The sequence below is a fragment of the Lithobates pipiens genome, unplaced genomic scaffold (assembly GCF_037356315.1).
Source record: "Lithobates pipiens isolate NorthernLeopardFrog02 unplaced genomic scaffold, aLitPip1_a1.2 Scaffold_23, whole genome shotgun sequence".
Taxonomy (NCBI): domain Eukaryota; kingdom Metazoa; phylum Chordata; class Amphibia; order Anura; family Ranidae; genus Lithobates; species Lithobates pipiens.
Genome location: NW_027507785.1, coordinates 280193211 through 280212343, shown reverse-complemented (window position 1 = coordinate 280212343; position 19133 = coordinate 280193211). Strand labels below are relative to the sequence as shown.

Sequence of the window (19133 nt, the reverse complement as noted above, 5' to 3'; positions counted from 1 at the left end):
TTCGGAAAAATTTGAAGCATGTTCCATATTCTAAAGTCCTTCGGACTTTGGCGAGTCAAAAGTCCGTTGCAGCCCACACACGATCGAATAGTCTGACGGACTCAGTCCATCCGACTTTGGATGTTGAAAAGTCCGCTCGTGTGTACGCGGCATTAGGTAACTTTTGTGGACATGTTTCATGTTCCCCTTTTATTTAGGGCGGTCAAATTCCCTAACTCCCACCCTCATACTCCTCACCTGAACGTCCAGGTTCTTTTCACTGTAGTCTTCATTTGAATTTACATTGGCCACACCCAGCTGTATTCATTCGCAGATCCATTCAAATGGATCTGTGACTGCAAATGACTACAAGTCTCGTATGTCACTGTAGTAGAGGAAATCATAGATTTCAATGGTGCACATGGTGTAGTCCATTAACTTTTGACAAATCCATAATGGTAAGTACATAACTGCACAGACTTTGAACTGGACTGGTGGAAGAGTCTGTAGGAACCTGTGCATTGCAGTCGCAACATACTGATCATGGTTGCAGAGCTCTGCAAGTTTAATAAATGTGTTTTTTTTTTTGTGAGTGCATTTTTAAATAAAACAAAATCCTAAACTAATCTAATCACTTGGGTTAAAAACCAGAACAAAAAAGCCCCTGTCTTTTGTCTTTCCTATGCACACTTATTTTGCTAGTGTTAAAATGATTAGAGCAGTTGCCCTAATTTGCTTCATTCTGGTACCTTGACTACTGCATTAAGGACAGTGTCTACAGTTGTGTTCATAAGTTTACATACCTTGGCAGAATTTATGATTTCTTGGCCATTTTCAGAGAATATGAATGATAACCCGAAAACATTTTCTTTCACTCATGGTTAGTGTTTTAGCTGAATCTATTTATTATCAACTTTGTTTACTCTTTTTAAATCATAATGTCAACAGAAACTACCCAAATGACCCTGATCAAAAGTTTACATACCCTGGTGATTTTGGCCTTAGAACATGCACACAAGTTGACACAAGGGGTTTGAATGGCTATTAAAGGCAGCCATCCTCATCTGTGTGTGTGTGTGTGTGTGTGTGTGTGTGTGTGTATTAGAGCTGCCACGACGAGTCGACGTAATGGATTACTTTGACGTGCGTGCAGGGCGTCGATGCGTCACAGTGCTCAGTATCTCCCACTCTCCTCCGTGCTGCCGCCCCCCTCTCCGTGCATCTGTCCCCCTCCGTGCCACTGTCCCCCTCTCTTCTCTCCCTCCGTGCTGCTACCCCCCCCCCCCCCCCCCCCCCCGGTATCTCAGGATGGACAGAGTCAGTAACCACTGACTCTGTCCATTCACATAACTGAAACATTGTAACCTCCTGTGATTACAATGTCTCAGTTAATGAATGGAGAGAAGCCGCTGACTTCTCTCCATTCATTATCAGTGCAGCAGAGGCTGCAGAGAAAGGGACCGGGGAATCTCTGTCCCCAGTACCTTTCCCTGTCTCAAATGGGAGATGTCGGAGGTCTGTTAAGACCCCTGATATCTCACCATAGTCCCCCCAACAGGGCTGATAAAAAAAATTGCAATAAATAATAAAAAAAATTGTAAAAAAATAAAATAAAACAAAACACACAGACACTGTCCCCACACACCCTCCCCCTTAAAAAAAAAACATTGCAAAAAATAAATTAAACATTCTTGAACTTCTGAACAGAAAATATAAAGTTAAGATAAAAGAATATATATATTCTTTTATCTTAACTTTACAAAAAATAATTACATAAAAAAAAAAAGGTAAGAATATAAGTACATTATTTTTTTTTTTTTTGTACTTATCATTTTTTGTAAGGTTATCCAAAGGATAAATTAGCTAATCAAACAAAAAACCACTAGATTCATTAAAAAAAAAAAAAAAAATCGGATAGCCAATGACTAATCGAAAAAACAATCAATAGATTAGTCGACAGACAAATTAATCGTTAGTTGCAGCTCTAGTGTGTATGTGTGTATAAAAATTGACAATGCTAATCAGCAGTGTTCAAACTCTTCTGTTGAAACCAAACCACGGTCAGGTAGACAAACTGAAATTTCAGTTTCTGCCAGGAAAATTGTTCAGGGTGCAAAGAAAACCCCACAAATAACTTCAGGTGAAATACAGGACTCTCTGAAAACATGTGGTGTGACTGTTTCAAGATGCACAATAAGGAGGCACTTGAAGAAAGATGGGCTGCATGGTCGAATTGCCAGAAGAAAGCCATTGCTACACAAATGCCACAAAGTATGCCGCTTATAATATGCCAAACAGCACAGAGGCAAGCCTCCAAAACTTCTGGCACAAAGTCATTTGGAGTGATGAGACCAAATTTGAGCTTTTGGCCACAACCATAAACACTACATTTGGAGAGGAGTCAACAAGGCCTATGATGAAAGGTACGGAGGTGGATCGCTGATGTTTTGGTGATGTGTGAGCTAAAATAGGCACAGGAAATTTGATCAAAGTTGTTAGCAAGATGAATGCAGGGAGCTGCTCATGGGACGTACTTGGACATTCCAACATGACAATGATCCAAAACGCAAGGCCAAGTCGACCTGTCATTGGCTACAGTAGAAAAAAGTGAAGGTTCTGGAGTGACCATCTCAGTCTCCTGACCTCAATATCATTGAGCCACTCTGGGGAGATCTCAAAGGTGCAATTCATGCAAGACTGCCCAATAATTTACAGGAACTGGAGGATTTTTGCCAAGAGGAATGGGCAGCTTTACCATCTGACAAGATAAGGAGCCTCATCCACAAATACCACAAAAGACTTCAAGCTGTCATTGATGTTAAAGGGGGCAATACACGGCATTAAGAAATTGGGGTATGTAAACTTTTGATCAGGGTAATTTGGGTAGTTTCTGTTGCCATTATGTTTTAAAAAGAGTAAGCACAGTTGATTGATAATGGCTTCAGCCAAACACCAACCATGAGTGAAAGAAAAGTTTTTGTTTTGTGTTCTCTGAAAATTGGCTAAGAAATCATAAATTCTTCTAGGGTAGGTAAACTTATGAGCACAACTGTATATAGAGCTCTGTGCATGTTATCTGAGCACTGCATTGTGGAAACTTTTTTTTTTTTTTTAATAATTCATAAATGAATGTAATCTTTGTCTCTGTTTAGAATTTGAATTGATGCATGTAGATGAATTCATAGACCAGCTTCTGCATACTGAACGCGTGTGTGACGTCATATTACCTCGGTTACAGGTAAGCTTTTTCTTTTGCTTTCTCGCATCTGTCAACGTTAACCCCAGATGTCTCTTTGGATGAAATCGTGTACAGGCAGTACCTGAGTTACACACACATCCAACTTGCATACGACTCATATTTATGAATAGAGGGAGACAACGGGAAGTGAGAGGAAATCTACCCCTAGGAAGGGAAGTTCACTCCTGTAAGAGTTATCATGGGGAAAAATGTGTCTCCACTGAAGCTTTATCACCAACAATCCAAAATTTTAAAAATCCAATTGGGACAGAAAGTGAAACGAAATCTTCTGAACAGAGATACAGACAGGAAAACATTACAGGGTGTTAACCCTTCTCTATGATATCCAATAAACTGTCAGACGTGTGCTGGGACTGTCCTGAAACCAACACTGCCAGACAGAAGAACAGTACTCTAGGTAATTTTATAAAAACCTAATACACGTGAAGTATTGCAAAGGCAAGAGCAGAGTGATTTCACCTTTTTATACAAAGCGGGTTGCCTGGCATTCTGCTTTAACAACAAACCATTTTATAAGTTACATTTCTAACATAACTAAATGAGTACTGTATTGAATCATAAAAATGAAAAAATCAGTTGATGCTGGTATCACACATACAGTGGAACCTTGGATTACGAGCATAATTAGTTTCAGGAGAATGCTTATAATCCAAAGCACTCTCATATCAAAGCGAGTTTCCCCATAGAAGTCAATGGGAACTAAGATCATTTGTTCCACATTGACCTCTATTACATGCAATACCGCATGTAACCAGAGGTGGGGGGGGTCCCAGAGAGCCTCGGGAACAGAGTGTTTCCATGTATTTATGAACGTCTCCGAACTGTTCTGTGTCCCTGGTGCCCCCGCACTTCTGGCCAAATGCGGTACTGCACACCCCATTAGCTTGAATCCTGATCATTTTGCGAGACAACACTCGCAAACTGAGTCTGAATAAAAAAAAAAAAAAAAGAAGTAAGTTGTACGTCTTTCAAAACGCTCGTTAACTGCGTTACTCAGAAACCAAAGTTCCACTGTATATGCAGCATCACAGAGGTGTTCCTTATTCTGATGTTTGTGCTGGAAGTGCAGTCCCAGTGTGAAGACCGAGTTTTCACTGCCAGTTCTTGGTTTTGCACTGAAAAACGGTTGCTGGGAGGACTGACATAAAGTGGTTGTGTAGTAATTTTTTTGAACTTTTACCTACAGGTAAGCCTATAATAAGGCTTACCTGTAAGTAAAAAAAAATATCTCCTAAACATGTATGGTTTAGGAGATATTGCCCTCGCAATGCGCCACTGACTGCAGCGCCGCATGCACACAGGGGATTCTCCACTGAAAGTTCAGCAGAAGTCGCACCCTGACGGAAAGAAATCTCCCGCATGCATGCGCAGGAGTGACGATATCGTGGCTCCGGCCACTTGCAGCGATACCCGGAAGACACGCCGAGGGAACATGCCAGCTTCCTCGGCGTGCATCGGGCTAGATGTCGGGGCCTCGTTCTAAGGTAAGTATTTCGTAATGAGCTAGTATGCAGTGCATTATGCCTTTTCCTTTGCAGGTCAAAAAAAAAAACTTCAGCGGGTTTACTCCGGCTTTAAAGAGGAACTGCGGTCACATAATTTGTTATAAAAACATATTTGCCATTCTGAAGCTTTTCTCCAATCACTTTGCTTATTATTCTATATATACTGTGATTCTGTACTTGCCAAACGTGCTGCAGAAATCTCCCTCCACTAAGTCTGGCTTTAGCCATTTTAACTGTGGGTAGCTTAAGCTGCTGCCTGTTCACTTTCTGGATTTACAGATGCACACCTCCAGCTCTGCAGCTCTCATTGACTCAACTCCTCCCTTCCTGACAAACGCACAAGAGTGAGAGCGAGAGTTGTGCATGATGTCATAAGCCTAGGCTAATGACCAGATAAGAAACAGGAAGTGGGCTGTATAAGGTATTTACTGGAAGAAAAAAAAAAGTGTTTTTATTATCCAAAGATAAAACAACAAGGGCAGAAGATTTAATAGATGGAAAGATGAAAACATTACTAAGGTCTGCTTTAAAAACAGGTCTGGAGTCAGGCCGCGTACACACGCGGGGACTGTTCGCTCAACTTTGTCCGCTGAACAGTGTTTCAGCGGACAGTCCGCTCGTGTGTGGGCTTCAGCGGACAGTTTGACGAACAAAGTTTTTTGGAAATTCCGAAAAACTGTCCGCTGAAACTTGGTTTGAGCGGACAGTCCGCCCGTGTGTGGGCCAGTCCGCTGTACTTTCGAAATGAGCGGACTGTTCCCGCCCGGAGAAAAGTCTGCTCATTTCGAGCGCGTCTCCAGGTAGGCGGGGCCCGCGACGTCTCCGCCGCCTGGAGTGAACTTAAAGGGGAACCCCAACGCCGAAAAAAATCGGCGTGGGGGTCCCCCCAAAGTCCACAACAGACCCTTGTCCGAGCACGCTACCCGGCCGGCCAGGAAAGGGGGGCGGGCGAGCGCGCCCCCCCTCCTGAGCCGTACCAGGCCGCGTGCCCTCAACATGGGGGGTGCCTTGGGGAAGGGGGGGCCGCGCGGCCCCCCCACCCCAAAGCACCTTGTCCCCATGTTGATGAGGACAAGGGCCTCTTCCCGACAACCCTGGCCGTTGGTTGTCGGGGTCTGCGGGCGGGGGGGCTTATCGGAATCCGGGAGCCCCCTTTAATAAGGGGGCCCCCGGATACCGGCCCCCCACCCTATATGAATGAGTATGGGGTACAATGTACCCCTACCCATTCACCTGTAAAATAAAAGTACCCAAAAAAAAACACAACACACGAGATAAAATATTTTATTGCACAGCTCCGGGGGTCTTCCGTCTTCGGGGGTCTTCTCGCCGGACTCCTCCGCTATCTTCTTGTAGCTCTTTTGCTAGCGGAGGAGTCCGGCTTTCTTCCTCCCCGCCGCCGGCCTCTTCTCCCGACTTCGGGGGTCTTGTCCCCCTCTTCGGTTCTTCTGCCGGGCCACCGCGCCTTCTTATAGCTCTTTTACAGGCGGTGGCCCGGTCTTCTGTCGCCGCCGCCTTCTCTTCTTCTTCTTCTTCTTCTTCTCTTCTTCTTCTCTCTTCTTCTCTCTTCTTCTCTCTTCTTCTCTCTTCTTCTCTCTTCTTCTCTCTTCTTCTCTCTTCTTCTCTCTTCTTCCTCTTCTTCCTCTTCTCTCTTCTCTCTTCTTCCTCTTCTCCAGGAGATGTTGACACGTTGCTGTCTCCGGCCGGAATGCCAGAGCCGCGCTGCGTGGCCACTTATATAGTGACAATGGGGCGGTGTCACATGGTATATGTCACATGGGTTGGTCACATGGGTTGATGTCACATGGGGACTATGACATCATAAGGGGGCGGGGTCACCATGTGACATATACCATGTGACACCGCCCCATTGTCACTATATAAGTGGCCGCGCAGCGCGGCTCTGGCATTCTGGCCGGAGACAGCGACGTGTCAACATCTCCTGGAGAAGAAGAAGAAGAACGGAAGGCGGCGGCGACAGAAGACCGGGCCACCGCCTGTAAAAGAGCTATAAGAAGGCGCGGTGGCCCGGCAGAAGAACCGAAGAGGGGGACAAGACCCCCGAAGTCGGGAGAAGAGGCCGGCGGCGGGGAGGAAGAAAGCCGGACTCCTCCGCTAGCAAAAGAGCTACAAGAAGATAGCGGAGGAGTCCGGCGAGAAGACCCCCGAAGACGGAAGACCCCGGAGCTGTGCAATAAAATATTTTATCTCGTGTGTTGTTTTTTTGGGTACTTTTATTTTACAGGTGAATGGGTAGGGGTACATTGTACCCCATACTCATTCACATACTCATTCCCGCCCGCAGACCCCGACAACCAATGGCCAGGGTTGTCGGGAAGAGGCCCTTGTCCTCATCAACATGGGGACAAGGTGCTTTGGGGTGGGGGGGCCGCGCGGCCCCCCCTTCCCCAAGGCACCCCCCATGTTGAGGGCACGCGGCCTGGTATGGCTCAGGAGGGGGGTGGGGGGCGCTCGCTCGCCCCCCTTTCCTGGCCGGCCGGGTAGCGTGCTCGGACAAGGGTCTGTTGTGGACTTTGGGGGGACCCCCACGCCGATTTTTTTCGGCATTGGGGTTCCCCTTTAAGTCCATTCCAGGCGGCGGAGCCCGCGACGTCTCCGTCGCGGGCCCCGCCTACCTGGAGACGCGCTCAAAATGAGCGGACTGTTCCCTCGTGTGTGGGCGAGTCCGTTCATTTCAAAAGTTGCGCGGACTTAGTACGACGAACAAAGTTTGCCGTATTTGTCCGCTCAAAAGGTGCCGTGTGTGGGCAAGTTCGTTCATTCAAAAGTTTGAGCGGACTGTTTGACGAACTTAGTTTTGGCAGACAGTCCGCCCGTGTGTACGCCGCCTCACTCTGTTGCCTCTTACATACAATACATAAGAACAGTACAAATGGCCATTACCCCCCCCCCCCCCTATAACTGGCATTTGCAGCAAGGAGCACAGGGAAGGGCAATGCATTTCAAACAAAACCAAAGAACATTCCTAGCTCAACTTACCAACCAGCCTGCAGCCAACCGAATTCTCCTAACAGCGTTAAAAACGGGGGTTTAGTTTGCATACCTTTTCAAAGACATGTGTAAGCTGCAGAGCCACTCCAAGGCACCCCAGTATTATCTGCAGTCCCAACACTAAATTAGTGGGCTCCCTCCAGGCTCATCATCTATCTATCACTATATATGTGCTTCCCAGATTTATAGAGTAGCATTTGTAGTGGCAAAGCAGAGTAGAACTGTCTGAAAAGGGATTACATTGATGCAGTTGGCCAGCTTAAACACTCTTTGCAAAATGTGTGAACGAAATATCCCTATTTTTTTTATTGTAAAGTTTACTAGAAGGAGAGTATAGCAGTGTGCAGAGGGCTCATCCAGTGTTTTTTGTGTTACCATGCGGTCACACCCTTTTAGCACATGGGATCATATGCATGTACAAGCTACTGCGATCTGAGCACAGGTATATCTTGTTTCTTTTGGTTGGTAAGCTGAGCTTGGAACTTGGGTTTGTTTAAAAACATAAGAATAAACCTACAGAACCTATCTTTGTAACCCAAGGACTTCCTGTAATATGCCATGTAATACTGAACTACAAAAAAAAAAGAGACTCAAATGAATCCAGCTAATAATTTTAATAATACCGCATTATATTTATTTTTTTGTATGATCTTGTATGATCTTCTTGCAGTCCCTGAACACTCAATTGTGCTGGAGGGCTTATGTACTAGCAAGCTGCATGTTGATAGAAGCAGAATCCTGTCCAATAACAGGTTGGGGGAAGTACAAGATCGGTTACTGTGAGTTTTGCTTAACTGCAGCAGAGAAAAAGCCGGTATCCTGCCGAGTCAGACTATAGGCTGTAAAGTGTGGCAGAGCTGTGCAAATCTTAAGACTGGATGAACAGAAATACTAATTATTTTGCTAGGTATAACAGATATTTGTATGCATATCATCTATGTATGCAATAGTTTGCCTACAGTTTAGCTGACAATAAACGGTAATGTTTTTGTTTCCCTGTACAAAATCGCCTCCTGGTGAGATTAGATACTCCTTCCTTCTTTCTTTCTTTTTTTTTTTTTTTTTTTTTTTTTTTTTTTTTAAAGGATTTGTGTTGCGTCTGTCAAACATTTGACAAGTTGAAAATGACGCCTCTGTCGTATTACATACAAGAGCCCAATCCAAAAAAGGGATAAAATATAATTTGCCTCATGCCGCGGAATACATTCATACCTCTTTGGTGTGGTGCATTAAAGCCCAGCTCCAGGAAATATAAGAATTCCACCCTTGCACTAAGCCCCTCCCCTTTTCAGGGGGTAGGAGTTAATTGCTGGTCTCGTCTATGGTGTTTCACATGTGTCTTTCACTTATCTGTTTTCTTGCTCCAGTATTCTCCTCCTCCCGACACTCCGGTCTTTGGGCCTTGGTGTCATCACGTACAATACAGGGACAGGACCTGTACATGGCAGTGATAGGCTGCTGGTAACCACATCTATCCATGCCTGTTCACATGACTATGGCTGGACGTAATATGTGTGTGTCCAGCAGCCATCCCCCATGGGTAATTTCTGGCTTTGCAAACGGGCACGCATAGCTGTGGACGCTGACAGCCTGTGATTTCGTTGTACGGACTTGTCTGCTGCTATCCGCCTGTAGCTGTCAATCCCAGTGATAGGAATGTAGATTGTCTAGGGGTGAGTTAACCCTCAATATCTCTGTTAAGGTGTGACTTTCAATCCCCACAGGCCTGTGAGATTAGCCCATTGAGACAATGATACAAGACAACTAAGTCTCTCCAAGCAAATCTAAATCTTTATTCTTTGGTGTGAATATTTAAAGGGGCTTTCAGAAACTACCACCCTTTGAACGTGTCATTCAGATTGTCCAATCAAATACAACTACAGTCTATGACAAAAGTGAATCAGTTTTTTCTGATTTATAAAATGTCACATGATTTCAAGTAAATAGTAGCTAAATTATGAGAAATTAAACTAGATTAGCAATACTCAAGCATATCTATTTGTGAAGTGGATTTAGAGAGACACAAAATGGAAACTGATTGTTATAAGAATGGAAGCAGTTAAGCTAAATATCCCTTCACCCAATAGTAGTAATCAGTAGATTCCTGGCCCTGGGATTCCCAGTGTGGCAAACGCAAATAGTGACTAAGGTAAATATTTAAATAAACCTGGCCATTCTATGGATCGAAATTTGGCAAGTTTAGAATTTTGATCCATGTGTGACCACTGCTGCTATTTTTCTAATGGATCAGTGCCGCAGGGATGATCATTGTACTTTTTATGGCGGGGAAGTATTCCTGCTGTCAGAATAAAAAGACACAGCAGAAAGGATTCCCCCATCTACCCCAAATGTGTGGATGGGAGCATTGGTTCTGTGTGTGGTGTTTTGTTTTTTGTTTTTTTCCTGGAGATTTGCTTTCAGAATAAACCCTGTTTGCTGCATTTTTGGTACAATGTCCATCAAAGTATTCCTTCCATGGGGATGAATAGTGAAGTTTAAAAGGGGAGTTGGGACTTTATATGAGGCAGGTAGTAAAAATGAATACATACGTGGTAGGCCAATGAGTTTATAGTAACCTATGTCAAAGGTACCTACCTGCAAAGAAAAAAATTAACTTAATTTGGTTGTGACTGAAGCCTTCAGGATGCTTGTAGCGATTTGTTTGCATGCATTCTAGTGAGCGCTGGCTTGACTAACAAAAATAGCTTCTTTCATTTTATGTAATTGGTGTACCTCCTTTTTTTTTTTTTAAAGTGAGAACTGCCTGCAAACCTCCTTAATTTTAGACTTTTTGTGATTTTATGAATGGCAGAAACGCTATGTGCTTGAAGAGACTGAACAGTTAGACCCTCGTGTCAGCGCTTTGGAAGAAGACATGGATGATGTGGAATCTAGTGAAGAAGAGGATGACGACGATGATAAGGTTAATTTGTGGTCTAATAGAGCAATACATTTTACATACACCATATAATATATCTGCAGTTTTAGAATCCATCCATAAGATGTTGTAGAAATATGTTCTATGGACTAAGGCGAATAACGTTTTTATTTTTTTGTGCGTATTTTCCTCCAGGCGTAAATTCTACCAGCTTGTATTGACATGTATTTATTATGTGCCACAGGGCAGAGCTCCCTCGCCAGATCATCACAGACGAAGTTACCGGGATCTGGACCGACCACGTAGATCCCCTTCACCTCGGTATAGGAGGAGCCGCAGCCGCTCACCTAGAAGGTAGGATAACCATAGCAGAGAGTGTGTTTAAAGAGGAACGGTACTCTGAAAGCCATGCCAAAAAAGAGCAGACCGAGGGCAAAGGAATAGTCACCAGGATTGTTTGTAGTCTCTCTGGCGCTGATAGTTTACCCATTACTAACTTGCCATGCTTTGATCTGCACTGTTTCTGTATAAAAGCGGCCATCTTGGTGGAGGCAGGGCTTTACTCTTGTGAGCCAGGAGAACAGTGAGCTGCACAATAGTGACATCACCAAATCTCCTGATCCTAGCAATTAGTGGCAGCAGTGCCTCTGATCTCACACTATGTATACACATCAATCAGGCTGTAGATACAGGAGTGCCCAGGCACCCTCGCATACCAGGAGACCAGATATACCTGTTCTCAAATCCTAATAGCTTGTACATGTATTTAAACTACCAGGTGCTATAGGGGTGTGACCACATGTTAACACTACAAATTCTGGATGGAGCCTCTGCACACTGTTATACACCCTTTCCAACAAACTATGCAATGAAAAACAGACATTTTTAGTTCACATAAATTGCAATACATGTTTAAGCTGGGCAACTGTGTCCAGGTAATCCCTCTTACAGTCTTTCACTGCTCTGCCACTGCAAATGCTACAGTGGACAACATACCAACATGGGGCAAACAGACACAAGTTAAGGGAGATCTACTAGGTTCAGGTCTAGTCGCTGACCTGCGTTACAACAGCTATTTTTCACTTGAGTAGCAATGTCTACTATAGTGATTTCTGGCTTCCAGAGGGATCTCCCAGGTATGGTATATGCATATCCAGTTGCACACCTGGAATTCTTTTATATACAAATTCTGTTTTAGTTTATTGAAAATCCTGCTTCAGTCATTCACAGAATTTGCCTATATTGTAACATTGTGAAGTTCTGTGGACTGTGTTGCTTGGAATGTTCGTTGTACTTCCCTTAGCAATTTTAGATATTGCAATAGGTGCTTGTCCGATGCACCCTTATTCACATTTAATGTTTTGTTGAAGTTCCTCACTGAATTTTTTATTCTATTTTTTGTTTCAGGCGTAGCCGCTCACCCAAGAGAAGGAGGTGAGTATCTGAAAAAAATGTACTATGTTCTCTAGCTCCTTTTTGAAGGCAAGGTGACACATTAGTAAATTATGGAAGATGTTTCCAGAAAAAAGGGCATTTGGTTTGGGGTGTTTGGCAGGTAAGGCTTGCTTAATTGATATTCAAAGCATCGCATAATCTCTGCTGAAGCACAGTGCCTACAGGTGAATAGTCGTGTTTTGACCTCTGGGTCTCATGCCACGTGCTCCGGGAGTGATTTCACTGAAGTACATAGTACACATATGAGACTTTAGGCACAAGGAAAAGGTAAGCCAGTAGCATGTACATGCAGTCCCCGAATTATATACATCCAATTTTACATATGAATCACACTTGAAAATGGAGGGAGACAACAGGAAGTGAGAGGAAATGCACCCTAAGAAGGGAAATTCTCTTATCATATTGGGGGGCAAGGTGTCTCCACTGATGCTTTATCACCAATCCTTGTTTCCACAACAGCCCAAAGTTTTTTTTCTAAATTCAATTGTCACAGGGACAGAAAGTGTCAAACAGCAAAACCAATATTACAAGAGTGTTAACCCTTCCCTATGCTATCCAAAAAAAAAAATACTTTATTTTGGGCTGGAGTTCCACCTAAAAAAAAAAGTACATGTTCCAACTTGCATACAAATTCAACTTAAAGCGGAGTTCCACCCTGAAGTGGAACTTCCGCTCATCGGAACCCTCCCCCACCTCCGGTGCCACAGTTGGCACCTTTCGGGGGGGGGGGGGGTGCAGATATTGCAGGTATTTGCACCCACTTCCGGGCATAGACTCCCACGGGAGTCCTATGCCTCTTCCTGTCCCGCCGCAATGTCTGCTGAGACACACATGGGTCCCAGAGACAGCGAAGACCATTCCCATTGCGCTGCGCGGCTCGCGCATGCGCAGTAGGGAGCCGGGAAGTGAAGATGTGACGCTTCACTTTCTGATTCCCTCACCGAGAATGGCGTCGGCAGCAGCCGGGAGCCAAGCAATTGCTTGACCACGGCTGCTGATGTTGCTGGACTCCAGGAAAGGTAAGTGTTTATTTATTAAAAGTCAGCAGCTGTAGTATTTGTAGTTGCTGGCTTTTAATAAAAAAAAAAAAATTCGGAGTGGACTCCCTCTTTAAGAACAAACCTACAGAACTTATCTTGTTTGTAATCCGGGGACTGCCTGTACATGTTACCTGGAAGTCCTTTCTCCTGGTAAAGCTTATTTTTATGCATTTTCCAGGGAGCTTCCCCATCTTTCATCCTGTAGCGTGTTCATTGTTGGGCTAAAGCAAAACTCTAAATAACTGAGTTAAAGGGTTCTATTAATATTTGCCCAAAGTGCCATTATGTCATTTTAAAGAAAAATCCAGATGGCAAAACGGCCACAAGGTGGTACAATTTTATTTATTTTTCTGAACGGAGTTTATAGACTTGTTTTGCTTTCTACCCACAGTCCATCGCCTCCACGCCGGGAAAGACATAGGAGCAAAAGTCCAAGGAGACACCGGAGCAGATCGAGAGAACGACGTCACAGGTCCAAATCCAAATCTCCAGGTAAATGTTTTATTTTTTATTTTATTTTTTATTTTTTTTTATGGCACAATAAACCAGATTTAGTTTAGCTTCAGTCAAGCCTACACTTATTGCACAAGGGGGGTAAGGGGAGAGAGAGCTCCTTGGCTACTTTTTTTTTTTATTGTCTTTTACAGATGACTTAAAAAGAACCTGTAATATATTCTTAAAAAGAATACCTTGATTTATATAATGTGATGGTTGCGCTAAGAAACGTATCTGTAATGCAATCAGATAAACACCTCTATTAAAGTTCACGGCAAATAAATGTTTGATGCACATTTGATTTACCGTACACTTTTACCTTGCAGCTTATGAACAATTGGAAAATGGTGACAGCATAGCACTCTATTATAGTGTAGTAACTCGATAAGCTTGCAAAGATCAGTGGGGTAGTTTAGTAACCCATAGCAACCAATCTGATTTCAGTGTACTGATGGCTGTTGTGCATGCCATCACTTGACGCATTCTTGTTGGGTTCTGCATTGCTTTGTGGTATTAGGTGGAGGTTTGAAAATATATACTGCTAATTAACATTTATGTGAAAAAACAAAAGTATAGCGCTGACAAAATGGGTCCGAAAACCTTAGAATAAATTTTAAATAGGTACAAATACCTAAACTCAAAAGAAAACTTTGTGCTGAACAAGTGCATACAGCAACATGTGCAGAGTGCAATCCTTAATGTTGTATACATACAATAGTGCATAGATAATATAATGGAAGTGAGAACACATGACATGAATCCTAAAAAATAGGCTAACAACAGTTTGTCAGTCTATGCATGGGTCCACTTAAATGTATGTATACAACATTAAGGATTGCACTCTGCACATGTTGCTGTTTGCACTTGTTCAGTACAAAGTTTTCTTTTGAGTTTAGGTATTTGCACCTATTTAAAATTGTATTCTAAGGTTTTCGGACCTATTTTGTCAGCACTATACTTTTGTTTTTTCACATTTATTATAACTTTGAGTATTAGCTGCTAGTCTTATTTTAGTAGCGCAGTGTTTTTGATTTTTTGTAATTTTAATATTTATATCAACAGGTCACCACAGAAGTCACAGACACAGGAGCCATTCTAAGTCGCCAGAGAGGTAATTGCGCTTGATGTTAACTGCTATATCTCATAAGTATCATTTAACCCTGTCACTGCCATGTCCATATGTCACACCGACCTGGCAGAAGTGTGTGTATACCTGACAAGCCGACATCTGGCTGTCAGATGGAAGCAGTCCAGTGCCTTTTGCAGGTGTCTGATTACTTGCACACACCCCCCCGTAACTTTTTATATTGTAAAAAAAAGTTGCACACCATTCCCGCCCCAAAAAAATTTGTGTGGCCCCACCCCACAAACACGTGTTGGGGCGCCTACACCTGAAAACTTTAAATTGCGATACTCATGTGACACATTGCCGGAGTGAGAAATAATGTGAGCACCAGAATAACCCAAAACTGATGAGCTGGAGGGGGCTTTTAAGGTTCGCCTATGAAAATGATAGGGTACTGAAGTTTAATGCCATTTCACAGGTGCATGCAAATTTTAAGTATTTGGAATGTTGGGTATCTATTAACTCAGTGCTACCTCACCTTGTATATTTTACCAAGAAATTGGGTAATGTATTGCATTTACAGTGCCTTGAAAAAGTATTCGTACCCTTGACATTTTCCACATTGTCATGTTGCAACCAAAAACGTAAATGTATTTTATGTGCTAGATCAACACAAAGTGGGACATAATTGTGAAGTTAAAGAAAAATTATAAATCCATTTATTTTTTTTAAATGTTTTTTTTTTTTTAAATATCTGAAAAGTGTGGTGTGTATTTGTATTCAGCCCCCTTTTACTCTGATACTTTTAAAGTGGTTGTAAACCCTTTAAAACTACTTTGACCTACAGGTAAGCCTAGATTAAGGCTTACCTGTAGGTCCAAGCAATATCTCCTAAACCTATATGGTTTAGGAGATATTTGCCCGTGCGCCGTAGACAGCGGCGCGCAGGCGCACTGAGCGCGGCATTTCCAAGAATGGAGCTGCCGCACGTGTCGATTCCCGTGCGCATGCGCGGGAGTGACGTCATCGCGGCTTCGCCGAATGACAGCGGCGGAGCTGCGAGACGCCACCAACAAGATGGATGCGGCGGACTACAGGGGACAGCGGCGACTTCGCTGGCTCCTGTGTTAGGTAAGTGACACATAATGGGCTACTATGCGATGCATAGTAGTCCATTATGCTTTGCCTTTGCAGGGAATGAAAGAGGAAGTAAACTCATCAGGGTTTACTTCCTCTTTAACATGTGGAACCAATTTCCTTCAGAAGTCACCTAATCAGTAAATAGTGCCCACCTGTGTGTAATTTAATCTCGGTATAAATACACCTTTTCTGTGAAGCCCTCAGAGGTTTGTTAGAAAACCTTAGTGAACAAACAGCATGAAGGCCAAGGAACACACCAGACAGGCAAGGGATGAAGTTCTGAAGAATTTTTTTAAAGTAGGGTTAGGTTATAAAAAAAAAATATATCCCAAGCTTTGCACATCTCATGGAGCATTGTTCAATCCATCAACTGAAAATGGAAAGAGTATGGCACAACTGCAAACCTACCAAGACACGTCCATCCACCTAAACCAACAGGCTGGGCAAATAAAGTATTAATCAGGGAAGCAGCCAAGAGGCCCATGGTAACTCTGAAGGAGCTGCAAAGATCCACAGCTCAGGTGGGAGAATCTGTCCACAGGACAACTATTAATCGTGCACTCCACAAATCTGGCCTTTATGGAAGAGTGGTAAGAAGAAAGCCATTGTTAAACGGAAGCCATAAGAAGTCCCATTTGCAGTTTACGAGAAACCATGTGGGGGACACAGCAAATATGTGGAAAAAGGTGCTCTGGTCAGATGAGACCAAAATTTTACTTTTTGGCCTAAAAGCAAAAAATGGCAGAAAAATAACTGTGCATCACGCTGAACACATCATCCCCACTGTGAAACATTGTGGTGGCAGCATTATGTTGTGGGGAAGCAGGGACAGGAAAGCTGGTCAGAGTTGATGATAAGATGGATGGAGTCAAACCAAAAAATACAAAGAAATCTTGGAAGAAAACCTGTTGAAGTCTGCAAAAGACTTGAGACTGGGATGGAGGTTCACCTTACAGTTGGACAATGACCCGAAACATACAGCTCAGTTTAGCTCAAAGCACATTCATGTGTTAGAATGGCCCAGTCAAGGTCCAGACCCAAATCCAATTGAGAATCTGTGGCAAGACTTAAAAATTGCTGTTCAGACACTCTACATCCAATCTGACAGCTTGAGCTATTTTGCAAAGAATGGGCAAAAATGTCACTCTCTAGATGTGCAAAGCTGGTAAAGACCTCCCCAAAAAGACTTGGGCCCCTTTCACATGGGCTCGTTCAGTTTTACAGTTCCATGGAGTGACGGATGTCAGTGGTGACATGTTCGCTGACATCCGCTCCGCTAAATTCAGGCGGATGGAAACCCTATTTTTCATCCGTCTATCGGATGAAAACGGAAAGGCGGATCCATTTTCATCCAATTCCCCATAGCGTAGAGTGGAGATCTGACCGGTCCGTCTCTGCGCAGTGTGCCGGCTCAGCGAGGATCAACGGAACGATCCTCGCTGAGCAGAGTCCATCAAAACAGACAGCCCAGTGTCAAAGGGGCCTTACAGCTGTAATTGCAGTGATAGGTGGTTCTACAAAGTATTGACTCGGGGAACGGGGATGCTGAATACAAATGCACGCAACACTTTTCACATATTTATCTGTAAAAAATGTTGAAAGCCATTTATCATTTTCCTTCCACTTCACAAGTCTGTGCCACTTTGTGTTGGTCTATCACAAAAAATCCCAATAAAATACATTCATGCTTTTGGTTGTAACATGACATGTGGAAAATTTCAAGAAGTATGAATACTTTTGAAAGGCACTATATGTGCTCTAAAATGAATAATATTGGGTGACTGCTGCTCTGACAGCGAAAGGATTGATAAAGCAGCTGTGTGTAAGATGTGTATATTATAATTTTTTTATTTTTTTTATAGGTCAAAGAAGAGTCATAAAAAGAGTAGACGTGGCAATGAATGAGCAGAGACCGTTGTTTTGTTTTAGGTATTCAGGATTTTTGTACAGAATTATACAATCCTTTCATCTACTTGAAGCACCGCATGATATCCTCCTTTAGTCATCAGCTTCCTAAGATCTTCTTTTTTTTTTTTTTTAAATAAAGCTAATAAACGACTTTTGTTGTGGGAATATTTATTGGGTTAACAAAGCGTATCTAAAGTCAACAAAAAAAGGTAATGTAATACATTGCAGCTTGCTTGCCAGTCCTTAAACTGGATACACACTATACATTTCCTTTTTAAGATTTTTATTTTTTTATATAGTGTGTATCCAGCTTAAGATGTGGTGGGTCTTTTTTTCTGAGTACAGATAAATACCTGTTGATCCTGATATCCAGTTTGTAAATTTAGCTGGGTATTCCTTAGTAGATTTTCTAACAAATATTTGTATAAAAATGATCGATACATTCAATTACTTTTTGAATGTTGTTCAAAAGTACTTCAAAATTTTGTTTGCTTTAAGCATTTGATTTTGGGGTGGATGCACTTTCCCCGAATAAAAACATGCACTGTTAGTGATTTTGTTAATTTGAGAAAAAAAATTCCATCCTGCTCCTTTTGAATTTACTCTTCACGATGGTAAGAAATGGTCATTGATTTGACAATTAAAAAAAAAAAAAAAAAAATCAAATGTTCTTAAAATGTCACGCATTCTTCAGACAGATTTACTGTAAGCTGAATTGAAACTCCATAAAATGTTATCAGATATCTTGGTTCCCTTTTCTTCTTCTCTTTATATATATATATATATATATAAATTTTTTTTTTTTTTTTTTTTTTTTTTTTTTTACAAATAACATAGTTTTTATTGGAAAAGTAAACAGTTACAAGCATATAACAACATTGGCATCAGCGTCATGTGATAAAGAATACATAGCATTGATCACTTTATTAAGCAGCAGACGTAGTTGAGGATGTACCTTAAGGTTTGTAATACATAACAGATTGCGTTACTTATACTCAGCAGGTGGCTATATGCCCACAGGGGGAGGCCAAGTGCAGGGTATGTATCCGGGGTAGGGATTCTGCCCGGAGATATTAGAAATTCTATATTGATGGGGTCAATCGGGGATCACATTGCATGTAGCTGCATTCCCTAACCATGAGTCCTAGATTTTCCTGTATTTGGCCAGTCAACCCCTAGGGGCATAGGTTTTTATTTATTTTTTTTTTTTTAATACGGCAAAACATTAATAGCAGCTATCCATTCCAGGATCGTTGGAGGCAAGACCCTCAACCATTTTCTCGCTATCAGTAGTCTGGCTGTGAATAGTGACTCTTGCAAGAATATTTTATGAAATGTATCCGAGTCTGGGTCCGGGAATATACCCAGCAGACATTGTTTAGGGCATAAGGTCAAG

General features: G+C 42.6%; 1 protein-coding gene across 1 annotated transcript in view; it reads left to right on the top strand.

The window, feature by feature from the left end:
• The window catches only part of PRPF38A (pre-mRNA processing factor 38A), a 33722-nt gene extending 15834 nt beyond the window's left edge, over nucleotides 1-17888 (top strand). Inside the window, exons 4-10 of the mRNA XM_077453328.1 lie at nucleotides 3132-3217; nucleotides 10568-10678; nucleotides 10878-10987; nucleotides 12041-12067; nucleotides 13520-13620; nucleotides 14686-14734; nucleotides 17692-17888. Coding sequence (XP_077309454.1) covers nucleotides 3132-3217; nucleotides 10568-10678; nucleotides 10878-10987; nucleotides 12041-12067; nucleotides 13520-13620; nucleotides 14686-14734; nucleotides 17692-17734 — 527 coding nt within the window. The 3' untranslated portion in view covers nucleotides 17735-17888. The remainder of the gene's footprint in view (nucleotides 1-3131; nucleotides 3218-10567; nucleotides 10679-10877; nucleotides 10988-12040; nucleotides 12068-13519; nucleotides 13621-14685; nucleotides 14735-17691) is intronic.
• Nucleotides 17889-19133: the final 1245 nt, after the last annotated feature.